The 21,310-nt window shown below is 44.9% G+C and overlaps 1 protein-coding gene across 1 annotated transcript in view; it reads left to right on the top strand.

Moving 5' to 3' along the window:
- The window catches only part of stimate (STIM activating enhance), a 222,650-nt gene that overhangs the window by 34,079 nt on the left and 167,261 nt on the right, over positions 1-21,310 (top strand). Inside the window, exons 3-4 of the mRNA XM_080218591.1 lie at positions 7,188-7,283; positions 9,324-9,445. Of these exons, the coding sequence (XP_080074717.1) occupies positions 7,188-7,283; positions 9,324-9,445 (218 nt within the window). The remainder of the gene's footprint in view (positions 1-7,187; positions 7,284-9,323; positions 9,446-21,310) is intronic.

A 21,310-nucleotide genomic window follows, 5' to 3' on the forward strand; every position in this document is an offset into this window, starting at 1 on the left:
TATCCATCCCCTTCATTATCTTATACGTCCCTATAAGATCCCCCCTCAGCCTTCTAAACTCTGAGTGTTGACCCAGCCTATTTAGTCTCTCTTCATAAGCCAACCCCTCATCTCCAGTATCAGCCTAGTGAACCTCCTCTGCACTCCCTCCAAGGCCAATATATCCTTCCGCAAGTGCGGCAACCAAAACTGCACACAGTACTCCAGCTGCAGCCTCACCAGTACCCTGTACAGTTGCAGCAAGACCTCCCTACTTTTATACTCTATCCCCCTCGCTATAAAGGCCAACATTCCATTTGCCTTCTTGATCACTTGCAGACTGGGTTTTTGCGACTTGTGCACAAGGACCCCCAGGTCCCTCTGCACCGCAGCATGTTGCAGCTTTTCACCTTTTAAATAATAATCCCTCCTACTATTATTTCTGCCAAAATGGATAACCTCACACTTGCTAACATTATACTCCATCTGCCATCTGGCTCGGGGGATAACGGGAGGCCAACTATAACAAGAATAGGAAAAGGTGGATTGGGAGCGGTTGTCTGAGGGTTTAATCCACATCTGACGTGGGCGTCTTTTAAACACCAGTTGATTAGCACAAGACGGGCAAGTTCCTGCAGACTTCTACAGGTCACCTCTCAACCTCCAGTGAGAGGTGACCTGCTAGAAGTTCCAGTGAGAACAAAACAAGTTTCTCCAACCTCTCCTCATAGCTAATGCCCTCCATACCAGGCAACATCCTGGTAACTCTTTTCTGTACACTCTCCAAAGCCTCCACATCCTTCTGGTAGTGTGGCAACCAGAATTGAACACTATATTCCAAGTGTGGCCTAACTAAGGTTCTATAAAGCTGCAACATGACTTGCCAATTTTTAAACTTAATGCCCCAGCTGATGAAGACATGCATGCCGTATGCCTTCTTGACTACCTTCTCCACCTGCATTGCCACTTTCAGTGACCTGTGTGTCTCTACACCGAGGTCCCTTTGCCTATCAATACTCTTAAGGGTTCTGCCATTTACTGTATATTTCTTATTTGTATTAGACCTTCCAAAATGAATTACCTCATATTTATCCGAATTAAACTCCATCTACCAACTCTCCGTCCAAGTCTCCAACTGATCTATATCCTGCTGTATCCTCTGATGGTCCTCACTCTGTCTGCAAATCCACCAACCTTTGTGTCATCCACAAACTTACTAATCAATCCAGTTACATTTTCCTCCAAATCATTTATATATATATATTACAAACAGCAAAGGTCCCAGCACTGATCCCTGAAGGATGCCACTTGTCACAGCCCTCTATTTAGAAATGCATCCTTCCACTACTAACCTCTGTCTTCTTTGACAGAACCAGTTTTGTATCCACCTTGCTAGCTCATTCTGATCCCATGCACCAGTCTGCCATGAAGGACCTTGTCAAAAGCCTTACTGAAGTCCATGTAGACGATACTCACTGCCTTACCCTCATCGATCATCTTCGTCACTTACTCGAAAAACTCGATCAAGTTAGTGAGATATGACCTCCCCTTCACAAAATGTCCTCTTCTGCCTCATCTACAACAATGATGTCCCAGAACGTTAAGCTGCTGACCCTGTCCCTCCTTTAACCAGGTCTGTGATAGCAACATTGTAATTCCACGCATATTCCAAGCTCTACATTCATTTGTTTTACCTGTTATATTTCTAGCATTGAAGTAAACATAGTCCAAGCCTCCAGTCCTCTTGAGCTCAGCAACCTCTCCCTGACTGCTCTTCCTCTTAACTATATTTGCCTTAGTCTCAAGCTCTTTCCCCGATTTTTGTCCTTACTGACCTGCTGTTCTGATTCCCACCCCCTTGCCACACCAGTTTAAACCCTCCCAAGCAATACGAGCAAACCTCCCCTGCAGGATGTTGTTCTCCCTTCAGTTCAGGTGCAACCCGTCCATCTTCTAATTGTAGTATGTTGTGGAATTTAATTTATGCTATAAATTAAGAACATGAGAACTAGGAGCAGGAGTAGGCCATCTGGCCCCTCGAGCGTGCCCCGCCATTCAGTAAGATCATAGCTGATCTTTTTGTGGACTCAGCTCCACTTACCTGCCCGCTCACATAAGAACGTAAGAAATAGGAGCAGGAGTAGGCCATCTAGCCCTTCGAGCCATAACCCTTAATTCCTTTACTGTTCAAAAGTTTATCTATCCTTGCTTTAAAAACATTCAATGAGATAGCCTCAACTGCTTCACTGGGCAGGGAATTCCACAGATTCGCAACCATTTGTGGGAAGAAGTTTCTCCTCAATTCAGTCCTAAATCTGCTTCGCCTTATTTTGAGGCTTTGCCCCCTAGTTCTAGTTTCACCCACCAGTGGAAACAACTTCCCTGCTTCTATCTTATCTGTTTCTTAATTAAATTAATAGAATACTTCCCAGCAACTGTTTAAACTACTGCCCCATCTTAATGGGGCATATTTTAAAACTTACCAATTACCTACCTTCTCACATAATTAATACCGTTAGCTCTCACTTGCTGTCTCTGGCTCCCTCTCTTGGACGACTGCAGAACAGTACTTCATCCTTCACTTAGCAGATCCTTGGATTTAAGCACTCTGCCTTGCTGAAAACACACTGGGTGGGATTTTACAAGATTTTCTCTAAGTGTCCAACTAGTCTGAAAATGGGAGTGTTACAGATCCTTTTTTTTTTCACACTCAGTCTTATGCAGTCTGTCTCTGAAAAGATGGGCTAGTCAGATTCTAGCCAGAGAGGCTGTGGGTGAGGCTTAAATCACTAACCAGCTGGCCGTGGGAGATATTGCCATTTGCGGGCCTCTGATGCTGCACCTGTGCGTTAGCAGTAGCAGAGGTCTGACAGAAAGAACCAGCTGTGTCAGGGTCCTGCTACTGCAGGCAGTCCCCTCTCCCTGCAATCGCAAGGGCCCAGGGTGCAGTGCCCATTGCTCAGACCGACTGTGGCCTCCTTCCCTTCCCCAGTGGACAGTGCCAAGGTGCCCAGTGGGCACTGCCCTGATGCCAGGCTGGCAGTGCCAAGATGCCAGAGTGGCATTGCTAATTTGGCACTGCTCAAGGGGCATCCCTGCCTTGCACAATGCCTCTCTGGGAGGCCTCGATGGCCTTTCCGGTACTACTGGCGAGGCCAATACGACCGTTCTCCTCTGTTTGTGGGGAGCAGACGTTTTCCTTTCCTGGCAAGGCCATAATGGCAAGCGAGCCCGGACAATTGAGTGGTGGGTTCGCGAAACACATGGAAAACACCATTTCAATCAATTAATTAGTGCGTCGCCATTTCAGGTGATAAGCTGATCGCTCCAGAAATCTGGATGTCATAAAATTGTGATGGGTGCCATTCCCACTATCCACTTTATGCCTGATTTTACGACATTTTCCTGCCACAAAGGGGATGCAAAGAGATCCTATAATAAGAACATAAGAAATAGGAGCAGGAGTAGGCCATCTAGCCCTTCGAGCCTGCCCCGCCATTCAATAAGATCATGGCTGATCTGAAGTGGATCAGTTCCATCTTCCCCCCCATAAGCCTTAATTCCCCTGTCTATCAGACACCTATCTACCCATGACTTAAATATATTCAGCGAGGTAGCCTCCACCACTTCAACAGGCAGAGAATTCCAGAGATTCACCACCCTTTGCGTGAAGAAGTTCCTCCTCAACTCTGATCTAAACTACCCCCCCCCCCCCCTTATCTTGAGGCTGTGCCCTCTAGTCCTGCTATCCTTTCTAAGCAGGGAGAATCTCTCTACCTCTACGCTATCTATCCCCTTCATTTTCTTATATGTCTCTATAAGATCCCCCCTCATCCTTCTAAACTCTCAACAAGTACAGACCCAGTCTATTCAATCGCTCCTCATAGGCTAACCCCCTCATCTCCGGTATCAGCCGAGTGAACATTCTCTGCACTCCCTCCAAGGCCAATATATCCTTCCGCAAGTGCAGCGACCAAAACTGCACACAGTACTCCAGCTGCGGCCTCACCAGTACCCTGTACAGTTGCAGCAAGACCTCCCTACTTTTATATTCTATCCCCCTCGCTATAAAGGCCAGCATTCCATTCACCTTCTTGATCACCTGCTGCGCCTGCAGACTGGGATTTTGCGATTCATGCACAAGGACCCCCAGGGCCCTCTGCACCGTAGCATGCTGCAGCTTTTCGCCTTTTAAATAATAATCCCTTCTACTATTATTTCTACCAAAGTGGATAACCTCACACTTGCTAACATTATACTCCATCTGCCAGGTCCTCGCCCACTCGCTCAGCCTATCCAGATCTCTCTGCACCCTCCACGCAATTTGCTTTTCCACTCACCTTCGTGCCATCAGCAAATTTTGTCACCCTACACTCAGCCCCTTCCTCCAGATCATCTATGTAAATGGTAAACAGTTGAGACCCTAGCACTGATCCCTGCGGCACTCCATTGGTCACCAACTGCCAAGCAGGATAGCACCCATTGATTCCAACTCTCTGCTTCCTATTAGACAGCCAATCCTTTATCCACGCTAATACCTTACCCCCAACTCTGTGCACCCTAACTTTCTTCAGCAACCTTTTGGAAACGCCTTTTGGAAATCTAAAAACACCACATCTACCGGTTCCCCAGCGCACTAGTCACATCCTCATAGAAATCCAATAAATTCGTTAAACACGACTTCCCCTTAACGAATCCGTGCTGCATCTGCTCGATCAAACCATCCTTTTCCAGGTGCCTCTCTATTTCTTCTTTGATGACGGATTCTAGCATTTTTCCAACTACAGACATTAAACTAACCAGCCTATAATTCCCTGCCTTTTGTCTGCTACCTTTTTCAAACAGCTGTGTAACATTAGCCATTTTCCAATCTTCCAGCACTTCCCCGGAATCCAGCAAATTTTGATAAATAATTACTAAGACACCCACTATCACCTCTGCCATTGCTTTCAGAACCCTGGGATGCATTCCATCCGGTCCCAGGGACTTGTCTACCTTCAGTCCCATTAGTCTATCAAGCACTACCTCTCTAGTGACAGTAATCGCATTAAGGCCCTCATCTCCTACCATCCTTCTATCTTTAATGTCCGGCAAACTATTCGTGTCCTGCTCCGTGAAGACCGAGGCAAAAAACTTATTTAAAGCCTCAGCCATTTCCTCATCTCCCACCGCTAAATCCCCCCTCTCATCCTCCAAGGGGCCAACATTCACTCTAGCCAGTCTCCTCTTTATATATTTGTAAAAACTTGTATTGTCATTTTTTATATTTAGAGCTAGTTTAGCTTCATAGTCTATCTTTCCTTTCTTTATGGAATTTAATGTTGGCAAGTGTGAGGTGGTCCACTTTGGTAGGAAGAATGGTAGGAAGGACTATTACTTACGTGGCAAAAAACTGCAGCAGGCGACGGTGCAGAGGGACCTCGGGGTCCTTGTGCATGAGTCGCAAAAACCCAGCTTGCAGGTGCAGCAGGTGGTCAGGAAGGCGAATAGGATGCTGGCCTTCATAGCGAGGGGGATTGAATATAAAAGTAGGGAGGTCTTGCTGCAGCTGTATAGGGCATTGGTGAGGCCGCAGCTGGAGTACTGTGTGCAGTTTTGGGCGCCGCACCTGCGCAAGGATATTTTGGCCCTGGAGGGAGTGCAGAGGAGGTTTACTAGGCTGATACCAGAGTTGAGGGGATTGAGCTATGAGGAGAGGCTGAATAAACTAGGCTTGTACTCGTTAGAGTTTAGAAGAATGAGGGGAGATCTCATTGAGACGTATAAGATGATGAATGGGATGGATAGGATAGAGGTGGAGAGACTCTTCCCGCTCAAAAAAGACAGTAGGACTAGGGGGCACAGCCTCAAGATAAGGGGGAGGCGGTTTAGAACGGAGTTGAGGAGGAACTTCTTCACTCAAAGGGTGGTGAATCTCTGGAATTCTCTGCCCGTTGAAGTGGTGGAGGCTGCCTCGCTAAATATTTTTAAGAAGCGGGTTGATGGGTTCTTGATAAGAGAGGGGATTAAGGGTTATGGGGAGAGGGCGGGAAAGTGGAACTGAGCCACGACAGATCAGCCATGATCTTATTGAATGGCGGGGCAGGCTCGAAGGGCTAGATGGCCTACTCCTGCTCCTATTTCTTATGTTTCTTATGTTATGTTTATCACGTTCTTTGTCATTCTTTGTTGATTTTTAAATCTTTCCCAATCTTCTAATTGCCCACTATTTTTAGCCGCTCTGAACGCATCAGCATTTAATTTAATACTCCTTTATTTCTTTAGATAACCACGGCTGGTTATCCCTTCTCCTACAGTCCTCCTTTACCATCAGAATATATTTCTGCTGAGAACTGAAAAAGATCTCCTTAAAAACCCTCCACTGTTCCTCAGCCATCCTACCAAACAATCTGCACCCCGATCTACATTCGCCAATTCCGATCTCATCCTATCATACTCCCCTCTGTTCAAACAGAGGACACAGATTCAGGACCCTACTTTCTCATCCTCCATCTGCATCAGAAATTCAATCATACTATGATCACTCGTCCCAAGAGGATCCTCACAAGAAGGTCCCTAATTCTACCTGCCTCGTTACACAGCACCAGATCTAAGATAGCTCGCTCCCTCGCAGGTTTCATTACATACTGTTCAAGGAAACTATCCCGGCAGCATTCCAAGAACTCTTCCTCAAGCCCACCGCGCCCGACTTGGGTCATCCAATCAATATGCAGATTAAAATCCCCCATAATTATCACCATTCCGTTTTTGCACGCATCAATTATTTGCTTGTTTATAGCCCGCCCCACCTCAAAGTTATTATTTGGGGGCCTATAGACCACAGCCACCATCGTCTTCCTCCCCTTACTATTCCTTATCTCCACCCACAACGATCCCACTCTCTTTCTGTCAGCCACTCCACCCAGCTTTCCCCAGTTCCTTCCAGGCATAAAGTAGCCTTGTACCTGCAGAGTCACTGTTTTCTGCTTTTCTGTCTTTGACCCCACCCAAATGCTGAACAAAATGAACAGAATTGTTGTTGGATATTGCTGCCAAAATTTCTAATTATTGCAGTTATTCAAATCTCCAAATCACTGTACATGCAGGCTTCCGATCTTTGGCATGTTTGTGATTCTGCTGCAGTTTTTTTAACTACAATGATCCTCAGTCCATTTTCAATGCATTAATCAGTATTTAATAAATAACAGTTGAACTTGTTGCTTTTGCAGGTTCTTGGATACTTCCAAGCAGGCAATTGGGATGCTTTTTATCCACTTTGCCAATGTCTATTTATCTGACCTGACTGAAGAGGACCCGTGTTCACTGTGAGTCATTATCATATATTTCCAATGTTGCAATTTTTCAAAAGCCTTAAGTCTCGATTGTTGATTCAGATGTGTTCAGAGGCCCTGCTCAGAATAATCAACCATGAGTTTTAAAGTTTACAAATACAAATGGTGACCTTTATTTAGAATAGGAGCAGGGTCACTGTTCACTACCTGTCACTCGCTGCTGATTGTTATTTTCTGCTGCTCAAAGTTTATCCGTCACCACTGCTCCTTGCTCACTTTCACTTTGTTATTCACTGATTACCATTGATCATTGTCACTTCCTGCCATTTATAAATGCACATAACATGCCAGGTGCTTTACAAGGTGTGAATCAAACAAAATTTGAATGTTTTCATCACTGTTTGGACAGTGCAAGTAGTTTTTCCTCCATCTCTGCACCCAAACTTTAGCCAAAACTTTAAATCTGTTTTCCATGGATCTTGCCCCATTAGCCAATGGGGATAGCTTATAGAATCCCTATAGTATAGAAGGAAGCCATTCAGCCCATCAAGTTTGTACTGACCACAATCCCACCCAGGCCTATTCCCGTAGCCCTAACACTTACCCTGCTAACACCCCTGACACTAGAGTCAATTTGGCATGGCCAATCAACCTAACCTGCACATCTTTGGACTGTATCTTTGTGTACCTGTCATAATATTATACACCTCTTTTCAAATCTCCCTTTGATCTCGTTACTCAGAGGAACAGCTCAAGTCTTTCCAACCTTTATTCTTTCAATGTAGGCATTGTTGGCATTGTCCATTCCTAATTGCTCTTGAGAAAGCGGTGCTGAGTTGCCTTTTTGAACAACTACAGTTTAGATGCACCAATACTTTGAGGGAGGGAGTTCCAGGGTTTTCACCCACTGACAGTGAAGGAGTGGCAATGTAGTTCTAAGTCAAGATGGTATCTGGCTTGAAAGGGAACTTCTAATTTTTGTAATACATTAATGACATCGCTGGCTGGCCTAGCTATTACCGCCGATTCCTAATTGAACTCCAGGTCAGGATGTTGTGTGGCTTAAGAGGGAACTTTGAAGTTTTTGTTTACATATTAATTAATGGAATGTGGACATCGCTGGCTGGGCTAGCTATTACTACCCATCCTTAATTGAACTGAATGGCCTGCGAGGCCATTTCAGAGGGCACTTAAGAATGAACTGCATTGCTATGGGTCTAGAGTCACTGACCAGGTAAAAACAACACATTTCCTTCCCTCGTGAACAAAATGGGTTATCACAATAATCGATAATGGCTTCATCGTCAATGGTTAATTCCATATTTTTGTAGATGTCAAATTTCATTATGCCATGATGAAATTACCCTGGAACTCTAGATTATTAACCCAGTGACAGTACGACTACACCGCCACCTTTGCAGGTGAGGGAGTTCCCAGGTGTCTACTACCTATATTCTTATACCTGATAGAGAAGTTATGGGTTACGTGGAAACATAGAAACCAGAAGCAGGGGTAGGCCATTTGTCCTGTGAGCCTGCTCCGCTATTCGTTTTGATCATGGCTGATCATCAAATTCAATATCCTGATTCCCTCATACCCTGCCATGTCCTTTGATCCCTTTAGCCCCAAGAGCTATATCTGATTTCTTCTTGAAATCTAACAACGTTTTGACCTCAGGTACTTTCTGTGGTAGTGAATGCCACACATTCATCACCCTCTGGTTGAAGAAATTTCCCTTCACCTTAGTCCTAAAATGTTTATCCCTTATTCTCAAACTATGACCCCTGGTTCTGGACTCCCCCTCCATTGAGAACATTTTTTTCTGAATCTATCCTGTCTAATCCTATTAGAATTTTCTAAATTTCTATGAGATCCCCTTACTCTTCTGATCTTCAATGAACACAGTCCTAACATACTTAGTCTCTTCTCATGACAGACCAGTTTGGAAGTGGCATCAAAGACTGTTTGAGTTGCCACTGTGCATCTTGTAGATAATACACACTGCTGGCACTATGAGTTTGCTGAATTGAGGCCTTGTGTTTCACAACTGACATTTTTCTTTTCCTGTTTGAGGTATCTGATTAATTTCATGCTTGATGCCACTCTGGGAATGCTTTTGATCTACGCTGGAGTGCGAATTGTGGGTGTCCTTGTGGAATGGCGACACTGGGAGTCTCTTCGTTTTGGAGAGTATGGTGAGAAGAATTAATTGCTTTTGTTTTTATCGTTCTGACCCTTAACCTATTTTTTCCCCACATTGAAGGCACAGTCTGAGATTTTTCTACTTGTGTAGTGTCTGACACATCACAATAGGAAACAGCTGTTGTTTGGCCTCCTGGTTGAAGGTAAGTCACTTGATGCAGTGTGTGATGGCTCAATGGTGTGTGCTAGAAGCATCACACATTATGAAACATCATTGGTCTAAATATGACTGATGATTATATCTACCAGAGTTTGTGATGGAGCTTGGATTAAATTTAAACAAATTCTGCACAATTTCAAAGAACAGCTGTGTGGTTCAGTTCAAAGAGACGGACTAAACCAGCAGTGAGATAGAATTCTTGATTGGAAAGATGCAGCTGAAACAACACTAAGTTCAATATTATCCTTGCAGCCTTTTAACCACGTCCATTCCCTTCAGTGTACTCCTGGGACAGGTGAATTTTATACTGTGAATATCGTGAGATACTGGGCCAGTTAATATTGCACCCTATGGACAGATGCCAATGGTGCATGTGAATCCATGCTGCAGTTGTGTTTTTGCTTTGAATTGCATCATTCCTTGCCAATCGTATAGAAGGCAAACCTGAAATGGATATGCTGAGGATTTGGTTATACCTATATATGGTGACAAAAGTCAGATCTACTTAGAGTCAGAGGTTTAGAAACATAGAAAAAAAACTACAGCGCAAACAAGCCCTTCGGCCCAAAGGTTGCGCTGATCATATCCCTACCTACTAGGCCTACCTATAACCCTGAATCCCATTAAATCCCAAGTACTCATCCAGAAGTCTCTTAAAAGACCCTGACGAATTCCTCTCCACCACCACTGATGGCAGCCGATTCCACTCACCTGGTTTATTAAGCTCATCCCAATTGCCTGTGTTTGGTCCGTATTCCTCTATATCCACTTTACCTGTGTAATGATCTAAACACGTTTTAAGAGACAAAATTTTACCTACCTCTGCTACTATCTTTAGCAGCTCATCCCAGACACTCACCACCCTCTGAAAAATTGCCCCTCTGGACACTTTTGTACCTCTTCCCTCACACCATAAACCGATGCCTCTCGTTTTAGACTCCCCTACCTTTGGGAAAAGATGTTGACTATCAACATTATCTACGCCTGTCATTATTTTATAGAACTCTGTAAGATCACCTCCAAGCCTCCTACGCTGCAGGGAGAACATCCACAGTCTATCCAGCATGTCCTTATAACTCAAATCATCAAGTCTCATAGCATCCTAATAAATCTTTTCTGCACTCTTTCTGGTTTAATGATATCCTTTCTATAATAAGGCGACCAGAATTGCACACAATATTCCAAATGTGACCTTACTGATGTCTTGCACAACTTCAACAAGATGTCTAACTCCTGTATTCAATGTTCTGAGCAACGAAACCAAGCACGCTGAATTCTTTCTTCACCACTCTGTCCGCCTGTCAAGGAGCGATGAACTTGGACCCCTGGATCTCTTTTGCTGTATAACTCTCCACAGAGCCATACAATACTTGGGTGCAAGCACTTCATAATTTACATCAATGATTTGGATGTGGAGATTAAATGTAATATTTCCAAGTTTGCAGGTAATAAAAAACCCTTACTGAGGTCTATAAAATAATGAGGGGCAGAGGTCAGTTAGATAGTCAACATCTTTTCCCAAAGGTAGAGGAATCTAAAACTAGAGGACATAGGTTTAAGGTGAGATTCATAGTCATGGAAGTATATAGCATGGAAACAGGCCCTTTGGTCCAACTTGTTCATGCCATCCTTTTATTTTTAAACCCCTAAGCTAATTCCAATTGCCTGCATTTGGCCCATATCCCTCTATACCCATCATATGCCTGTAACTACCTAAATGCTTCTTAAAAGACAAAATTGTACCCGCCTCTTCTACTACCTCTGGCAGCTTGTTCCAGACATTCACCACCGTCTGTGTGAAAAAATTGCTCCTCTGGACACTTCTGTATCTCCCCCCCTCACCTTAAACCTACGCCCTCTAGTTTTAGATTCCCCTACCTTTGCGAAAAGATATTGACTATCCAGCTGATCTGTGCCCCTCATTTTATAGACTCTATAAGATCATCCGTCAGCCTCCTATGCTCCAGAGAAAAAAGTCCCAGTCTCTCCCGCCTGTCTTTATAACTTGATCCATCAAGTCCTGGTAGCATCCTAGTAAATCTTTTCTGCACTCTTCCTAATTTAATAATATTCTTTCTATAATAGGGTGACCAGAATTGCACGCAGTATTTCAAGTGTAGCTTCACCAATGTCTTGTACAACTTGGAGACATTCCAACTTCTGTATTCAATGTTCTGATCGATGAAGTCAAGCATGCTGAATGCCGCCGCCTTCACACTGTGCACCTGTGATTCCACTTTCAAGGAGCTATGAACGTGGACCCCTAGATCTCTTTGTTCTGTAATTCTCCCCAACACCCTACCATTAACTGAGTAAGTCCTGCCGGCTTCAGTCTACCAAAATGCATCACCTCGCGCATTTGTATAAATCAAACTCCATCTGCCATTTGTCAGCCCACTGGCCCAATTGATCAAGATCCCATTGTAGTTAGAGAACTTTCTTCACTGTCTACCGTGCCACCAATCTTGGTTTCATCTGCAAACTGAATATCCATGCCCTCTATGCTCTCATCCAAATCATTAATATAAATGACAAATAACTGGACCCAGCAATGATTCCTGAGGCACACTGCTGGTCACAGGCTTCTAGTTTGAAAAACAACTCTCTGCAACCACCCTGTAGCTTCTGTCAAGAAGCCAATTTTGTATCCATATAGATACCTCACCCTGGACGCTGAGAGATTTAACCTTATGCAACAACCTGGATAGGAGCAAAAGTAAGAGGATAGTTGTTATGGGGGACTTCAACTTTACAAATATTGACTGGAAAAGCTATAGCTCAAGTACGTTAGAGGGGTTAGTTTTTGTCCAATGTGTGCAGGAAGGTTTCATGACACAGTATGTAGATAGGCCAACAAGAGGCGAGGCCACATTGGATTTGGTACTGGGTAATGAACCAGACCAGGTGTTAGACTTGGAGGTAGGTGAGTACTTTGGTGATAGTGACCGCAATTCGGTTACGTTTACTTGAGTGATAGAAAGGGACAGGTATATACCGAAGGGCACAAGTTATAGCTGGGGGAAAGGAAATTATGAGGTGATTAGGCGAGATTTAGGATACATAGATTGGAGAAGAAAACTGCAGAGGATGGGAACAATTGAAATGTGGGGCTTGTTCAAGGAGCAGCGACTGCGCCTACTTGATAAATGTGTACCTGTCAGGCAAGGAGGAAGTGGTCGAGTGAGGGAACTGTGATTTAGTAAGGAAGTTGAATCTCTTGTGAAGAGGAAGAAGGAGACTTATGTAAAGGTGACACGTGAAGGCTCAGTTAGGGCACTGGAGAGTTGCACGTTAGCCAGGAAGGAACTAAAGAGAGAGTTAAGAAGAGCCAGAAAAGGACATGAGAAGACTTTGGCAGGTAAGATTAAGGAGAACACTAAAGCTTTCTATAGGTATGTCAGGAATAAAATAATGATTAGGGCCAGTCAGGGACAGTAATGGGAAATTGTGTGTGGAGCCTGAAGAGATAGGAGAGGCACTAAATGAATATTTTCTGTCAGTATTCACACAGGAAAAAGTCAATGTAGTCAAGGAGAGACGGGATTGAGGTACGTAAGGAGGAGGTGTTAGCAATTCTTGAAAGTATGAAAATAGATAAGTTCCCTGAGCCGGATCAGATTTATCTAGGATTCTATGGGAGGCTAGGAAGGAGATTGCAGAACCTTTGGCTTTGATCTTTATGTCATCATTGTCTACAGGTACAGTGCCGGAAGACTGGAGGATAGGAAATGTTGTCCCCTTGCTCAAGAAGGGGAGTAGAGACCATTCTGGAAATTATAGACCTGTGAGCCTTACTTCTGTTGTAAGCAAAATTTTGGAAAGAATTATAAGAGATAGGAATTATAATCATCTAGAGAGAAATAATTTGATTAGAGATTGTCAACACGGTTTTGTGAAGAGTAGGTTGTGCCTCTCAAACCTTATTGAGTTCTTTGAGAAGGTGACCAAGGAGGTGGATAGGGGTAAAGCAGTTGACGTGGTGTATATGGATTTCAGTAAAGCGTTTGATAAGGTTCCCCATGGTAAGCTACTGCAGAAAATGCAGGTGCACGGGATTGAGGGTGATTTAGCAGTTTGGATCAGGAATTGGCTAGCTGACAGAAGACAGAGGGTGGTGGTTGATGGGAAATATTCAACCTGGAGTTCAGTTACTAGTGGTTACTGCAGGGATCTGTTTTGGGGCCACTGCTGTTTGTAATTTTTATAAATGACCCAGATGAGGGCGTAGAAGGAGGGGTTAGTAAATTTGCGGATGACACAAAAGTCAGAGGAGTTGTAGACAGTGCGGATGGATGTTACGCTTTGCAGAGGGACATAGATAAGCTGCAGAGCTGGGCTGAGGGGAGGCAAATGGAGTTTAATGCGGAAAAGTGTGAGGTGATTCACTTTGGAAGGAGTAACAGGATTACAGAGTATTGGGCTAATGGAAAGACTGTTGGTAATGTGGATGTGCAGAGGGATCTCGGTGTACGTGTGCATAGATCCCTGAAAGTTGGCATCCAGGTTGATAGAACGTAAGAAATAGGAGTAGGAGTAGGCCATCTAGCCCCTTCAAGCCTGCCCCACCATTCAATAAGATCATGGCTGATCTGAAGTGGCTCAGTTCCACTTTCCCACTTTCTCCCCATAACCCTTAATCCCCTTGTCTACCAAAAACCTATCTACCCGCGTCTTAAATATATTTAGCGAGGTAGCCTCCACCACTTCAACGGGCAGAGAATTCCAGAGATTCACCACCCTTTGAGTGAAGAAGTTCCTCCTCAACTCCGTTCTAAACTGCGCCCCCCTTATCTTGAGGCTGTGCCCTCTAGTCCTGCTGTTCTTTCTGAGCAGGAAGAACCTCTCCACCTCTACCCTATCCATCCGCTTCATCATCTTATACGTCTCAATAAGATCCCCCCTCATCCTTCTAAATTCTAATGAGTACAAGCCCAGTCTATTCAGCCTCTCTTCATAGTTCAACCCCCTCAACTCCGCTATCAGCCTAGTGAACCTCCTCTGCACTCCCCCCAAGGCCAAAATACCCTTGCGCAAGTGCGCCGACCAAAACTGCACACAGTACTCCAGCTGCGGCTTCAGCAGTGCCCTGTACAGCTGCAGCAAGACCTCCCTACTTTTATATTCAATCCCCCTCGCTATGAAGGCCAGCATCCCATTTGCCTTCCTGATCACCTGCTGCACCTGTGGGCTGGGTTTTTGCGACTCATGCACAAGGACCCCCAAGTCCCTCTGCACCGTAGCATGCTGCAGCTTTTCGCCCTTTAAGTAGTAGTCCCTCCTACTATTATTCCTGCCAAAGTAGATAACTTCACAGTTGCCAACATTGTATTCCATCTGCCAAGTCCTTGCCCACTCGCTCAGCCTATCTAAATCCCTCTGCAGACTTTCTACACCCTCCGCACAATTTACTTTTCCACTTATCTTAGTGTCATCAGCAAATTTCGACACCCTACACTCAGCTCCCTCCTCCAGATCATCTATATAAATGGTAAATAGCTGAGCCCCAGCACCTATCCCTGGGGCACTCCACTAGTCACCAACCGCCAATCCGAATAGCACCCATTGACACCTACTCTCTGCCTCCTATTTGACAGCCAATCCACTATCCACACTAACACCTTACCCCCAACTCCATGCCCCCTAACCTTCTGTAACAACCTTTTGTGTGGCACCTTTTCAAACGCCTTCTGAAAATCGAGAAATGCCACATCCATCTGTTCCCCTCCGTCCACCGCACTAGACACGTCCTCATAGAATTCCAATAAATTCGTCAGACACGACTTCCCCTTAACAAATCCGTGCTGCGTCTGCTCTATCAAACAATTCTTCTCTAGGTGCCTCGCTATTTCTTCTTTGATGACAGATTCAAGCAATTTTCCTACAACAGACGTTAAACTAACTGGCCTATAATTCCCTGCCTTTTGCCTGCTACCCTTTTTAAACAGCGGCGTAACATTAGCCGTTTTCCAATCTTCTGGCACTTCCCCGGAATCCAGCAAGGTTTGGAAAATAATCACTAAGGCATCTACTATCACCTCCGCCATTTCCTTCAGAACCCTGGGATGCATTCCATCCGGTCCTGGGGACTTGTCCACCATCAGATAGGGTTGTTAGCTTTTATTGGTAGAGGGATTGAGTTTCGGAGCCGTAAGATCATGTTGCAGCTGTACAAAACTCTGGTGCGTCCGCATTTGGAGTACTGCGTACACTTCTGGTTGCTGCATTATAAGAAAGATGTGGAAACATTGGAAAGGATGCAGAGGAGATTTACTAGGATGTTGCCTGGTATGGTGTGAAGGTCTTATGAGGAAAGGCTGAGGGACTTGAGGTTGTTTTCGTTAGAGAGAAGAAGGTTAAAAGGTGACTTAATTGAGGCATACAAGATGATCGTGGGATTAGATAGGGCGGACAGTGAGAGCCTTTTTCCTCGGATGGTGATGGCTAACACGAGGGGACATAGCTTTAAATTGAGGGGTGATAAATATAGGACAGATGTCAGAGGTGGGTTCTTTACTCAGAGGGTAGTAAGGGCGTGGAATGTCCTGCCTGCAGCAGTTGTGGACTTGCCAACTTTAAGGGTGCTCAAATGGTCAGTGGATAGGCATATGGATAACATTGGAATAGTTTAGGTTAGAGGGTCATTAGATTGGTTCCACTGGTTGGCGCAACATCGAGGGCCGAAGGGCCTGTACTGCGCTGTAATGGTCTATGTTCTATCCTACCATGTGGTACAAAGGTCTGAGGCCAGAACTCTCCATTCACCTGACGAAGGGGCAAAACCCGAAAGCTTGTGAGTTTACTATCAAATAAATCTTATTTAAACCTGGTGTTGTCAGACTTCTTATTGTACAAAGAACAATACAGCACAGGAACAGGCCCTTTGCCCCTCTAAGCCTGCACTGGTCATGAGCCCAACTGGACCATTCATTTGTATCCCTCTATTCCCAGTCTGTTCATGTGGCTAGCTAGATAAGTCTTAAACAATCCCAGTGTGTCTGCCTCAACCACCTTGCTTGACAGTGCATTCCAGGCCCCCACCACCCTCTGTGTAAAATACGTTCCCCTGACATCTGTGTTGAACCTTGTCCCCCTCACCTTGAACTTGTGACTCCTTATGTTCGTCACCTCTGACCTGGGAAAAAGCTTGCCACTGTTCACCCTATCTATGCCCTTCATAATTTTATATACCCCTATTAGGTTGCCCCTCATCCTCCTCCTTTCCAGGGAGAACAACCACAGTTTACCCAATCTCTCCTCATTAGCTAAGACCCTCCATACCAGGCAACATCCTGGTTTTCTGTACTCTCTCCAAAATGTCCTTCTGGTAGTGTAGCGAGCAGAACTGGACGCAGTATTCCAAATGTGGCCTAACCAACGTTCTATATAGCTGCAACATTATATGCCAACTTTTATACTCTGTGCCCTGTCCAATAAAGGCAAGCATCCATATGCCTTCTTCACCACCCTCTCCTCCTGTGCTGCCACCTTTAAGGATCTGTAGACTTGCATACCCAGGTCCCTCTGTGTGTCTATACTCCTGATGGTTCTGCCATTTATTGTATAGCTCCCCCCTCCATTAGATCTATCAAAATGCATCACTTCACATTTATCTGGATTAAATTCCTTTTGCCATTTCTCCGCCCAATTTTCTAGCCTACCTATATCCTGCTGTATTCTCTGAAAATGTTCATCACTATCCACAACTCCAGAAGTCTTTGTGTCTGCAAACTTACTGATCACACCAGCTACATCTTCTTCCAAATCATTTATATATATCACAAACAGCAGAGGTCCCAGTACAGAGCCCTGTGGAACACCATTCGTCACAAACTCCAACCGGAAAAAGACCCCTCCACTGCTACCCTCTGTCTTCTATGGTCAAGCCAGTTCTCCACCCATCCAGCTAGCTCACCTTTTATCCCATGAGATTTAACCTTTTGCACCAGCCTGCCATGAGGGACCTTGTCAAACGCTTTACTAAAATCCATATAGACAACATCCATGGCCCTTCCCTCATCAATCGTTTTTGTCACCTCCTCAAGCAACTCAACCAAATTTGTGAGGCATGACCTCCCTTGTACAAAACCATGCTGTCTATCGCTAATGAGATTATTCAGTTCTAAATGTGCATATATCCTATCTCTAAGAATCTTCAACGATTTCCCTACCATGGACGTCAAGCTCACCAGCCTATAATTATCCGGGTTATCCTTGCTACCCTTCTTAAATAACGGGACCACATTTGTTATCCTCCAGTCCTCTGGGACCTCACCTGTGTCCAGTGAAGAGACAAAGCTTTCTGTTAGAGGCCCAGCAATTTCATCTCTTGTCTCCCTGAGCAGTCTAGGATAGATGCCATCAGGCCCTGGGGATTTGTCTGTCTTAATGTTTCCTAAAAGACTAATACTTCCTCCCTTGTAATTGAGATTTTTTTTCTAATGGGTCAACACATCTCTCTGAGACACTACCAGTCAACATGTCCCCCTCCTTTATGAATACCGATGCGAAGTATTCGTTTAGGATCTCACCTACTTCCTTGGGTTCTAAGCATAATTCCCATCCTTTGTCCCTGAGAGTTTGATTTCTTTTTTTTCCCTGACGACCCTCTTGCTCCTAACATATGTATAAAATGCCTTAGGATTCTCCTTTATCCTGTCTGCCAAGGACATTTCGTGTCCCCTTTTTGCCTTCTAACTCCCTGTTTGACTTCTTTTCTACTTTCTCTGTATTCTTCCAGTACTCCGTCTGTTTTTGACTGCCTGGACCTTATGTATGCCTCTTTTTTCTTTTTGATTAGACCCACAATTTCACTGGTTATCCGCTGCTCTTGAATCCTACCTTTCCTATCTTTTTTATAGGCACATACCTGTCCTGCAGCCCTATCAACTGCTCCTTAAAAGACTCCCACGTGCCAGATGTGGATTTATCCTCGAACAACCTCTCCCAATCAACAGCCACCAAATCCTGCCTAATATGGCTGTAGTTAGCCTTTCCCCTATTCAGCACCTTACCCATAGGACAACAAGCATCTTTTTCCATTACTATCCTAAAGTTTACAGAATTGTGGTCACTGTGTTCCCCTACTGAAACTTTGATGACCTGACTGGGCTCATTCCCCAGTACTAGGTCCAGCATAGCCCCCTCTTTAGTTGGACTATCAACATATTGTTCCAAAGAACCTTCCTGTAAGCATTTTATAAATTCCTCCCATCCCATTAGGGTGAACAGTGAGAAGCTTTTTCCCAGGTCATCAGGGATCAGTGCTGGGCCTCAACTGTTTACCATTTACATTAGATGATCTGGAGGAGGGGGCTGAGTGTAGGGTAACGAAATTTGCTGATGACACAAAGATGAGTGGAAAAGCAAATAGCGTGGAAGGTGCGGAAAGTCTGCAGAGAGATCTGGATAGGCTGAGTAAGTGGGCGAGGACCTGGCAGACGGAGTATGATGTTAGCAAATGTGAGGTTATCCACTTTGGTAGAAATAATAATAGGAGGGATTATTATTTAAAAGGCGAAAAGCTGCAGCATGCTACGGTGCAGAGGGGCCTAGGGGTCCTTGTGCACAAATCGCAAAAACCCAGTCAGCAGGTGCAGCAGGTGATCAAGAAGGCGAATGGAATGTTGGCCTTTATAGCGAGGGGGATAGAATATAAAAGTAGGGAGGTCTTGCTGCAACTGTACAGGGTACTGGTGAGGCCGCAGCTGGAGTACTGTGTGCAGTTTTGGTCGCTGCATTTGTGGAAGGATATATTGGCCTCGGAGGGAGTACAGAGAAGGTTCACTAGGCTGATACCGGAGATGAGGGGGTTAGCCTATGAAGAGAGAATGAATAGACTGGGTCTGTACTCGTTGGAGTTCAGAAGGCTGAGGGGGGATCTTAGAACATAGAACATTACAGCGCAGTACAGGCCCTTTGGCCCTCGATGTTGCGCCGACCAGTGGAACCAATCTAATGACCCTGTAACCTAAACTATTCCGATGTTATCCATATGCCTATCCACTGACCATTTGAACGCCCTTAAAGTTGGCTCCACAACTGCTGCAGGCAGGGCATTCCACGCCCTTGCTACCCTCTGAGTAAAGAACCCACCTCTGACATCCGTCCTATAACTACCACCCCTTAATTTAAAGCTATGTCCCCTCGTGTCAGCCATCACCATCTGAGGAAAAAGGCTCTCACTGTCCACCCTATCTAACCCTCTGATCATCTTGTATGCCTCAATTAGGTCACCTCGTAACCTTCTCTCTAATGAAAATAAGTCCCTCAGCCTTTCCTCGTAAGACCTTCCCACCATACCAGGCAACATCCTGGTAAACCTCCTGGTCACCCTTTCCACTGCCTCCACATCTTTCTTATAATGCGATGACCAGAACTGTACACAATACTCCAAGTGCGGCCACACCAGAGTTTTGTACAGTTGCAACATGACCTCACGGCTCCAAAATTCAATCCCTCTGCCAAAAAAAGCTAACACACCATACGCCTTCTTAACAACCTTATCAACCTGGGTGCCAACTTTCAGGGAACTATGCACCTGTACACCGAGATCTCTCTGCTCATCGACACTACCAAGAGTCCTTCCATTAGCCCTATATTCTGTACTCCTGTTACTCTTACCAAGTGAATCACCTCACACTTTGTCATATTAAACTCCATTTGCCACCTCTTGGCCCAGCTCTGCAGCTTATCTATGTCCCTCTGCAAACTGTAACTTGAATCCTCACTGTCTACAACTCCTCCAACTTTGGTGTCATCAGCAAATTTACTAACCCATCCTTCTACACCCTCATCTAGGTCATTTGTAAAAATGACAAACATCAGTGGCCCCAAAACAGATCCTTGAGCTACACCACTTGTAACTGAACTCCAGGTTGAATATTTCCCATCAACCACCACCCTCTGTCTTCTATCAGCTAGCCAATTCCTAATCCAAACTGCTAAATCGCCCTCAATCCCACGCATCTGCATTTTCTGCAGTAGCCTACCATGGGGAACCTTATCAAACGCTTTACTAAAATCCATATACACCACGTCAACTGCCTTACTCTTATCCACCTCTTTGGTCACCTTTTCAAAAAACTCGATAAGGTTTGTGAGGCACAATCTTATAGAGACATATAGGATAATGAAGGGGATAGATAGGGTAGAGGTAGAGAGATTCTTCCTGCTTAGAAAGGATAGCAGGACTAGAGGACACAGCCTCAAAATAAGGCGGGGGGGGGGTAGTTTAGCTAGGAGTTGAGGAACTTCTTCATTCAAAGGGTGGTGAATCTCTGGAATTCTCTGCCTGTTGAAGTGGTGGAGGCTCCCTCGCTGAATATATTTAAGTCATGGGTGGGTCGGTTTCTGATAGACAGGGGAATTAAGGGTTATGGGGAGAAAACGGGAAAGTGGAACTGATCCACTTCAGATCAGCCATGATCTTACTGAATGGCGGGGCGGGCTCGAAGGGCTAGATGGCTTAGTCCTGCTCCTATTTATGTTTTTATGGGACAGCCACCGGGGTACTCTCTGGTGCATGACCTTTACCCTTCCTAACCGTGATCCACGTGTCTTCCTCCCGTGGCCCCGATGTGACTACCTTCCTGTAACTTCTCTCAATTAATTCCTCATTCTTCCTAACTAGACTGAGGTGATCGAGCCGCAGCTCCAGTTCCGTAACGCGGTCCCTCAGGAGCTGCAGTTCAACACACCT

The sequence above is a fragment of the Carcharhinus amblyrhynchos genome, chromosome 3, assembly GCF_965287045.1.
Source record: "Carcharhinus amblyrhynchos chromosome 3, sCarAmb.v2.hapA, whole genome shotgun sequence".
Lineage (NCBI taxonomy): Eukaryota > Metazoa > Chordata > Chondrichthyes > Carcharhiniformes > Carcharhinidae > Carcharhinus > Carcharhinus amblyrhynchos.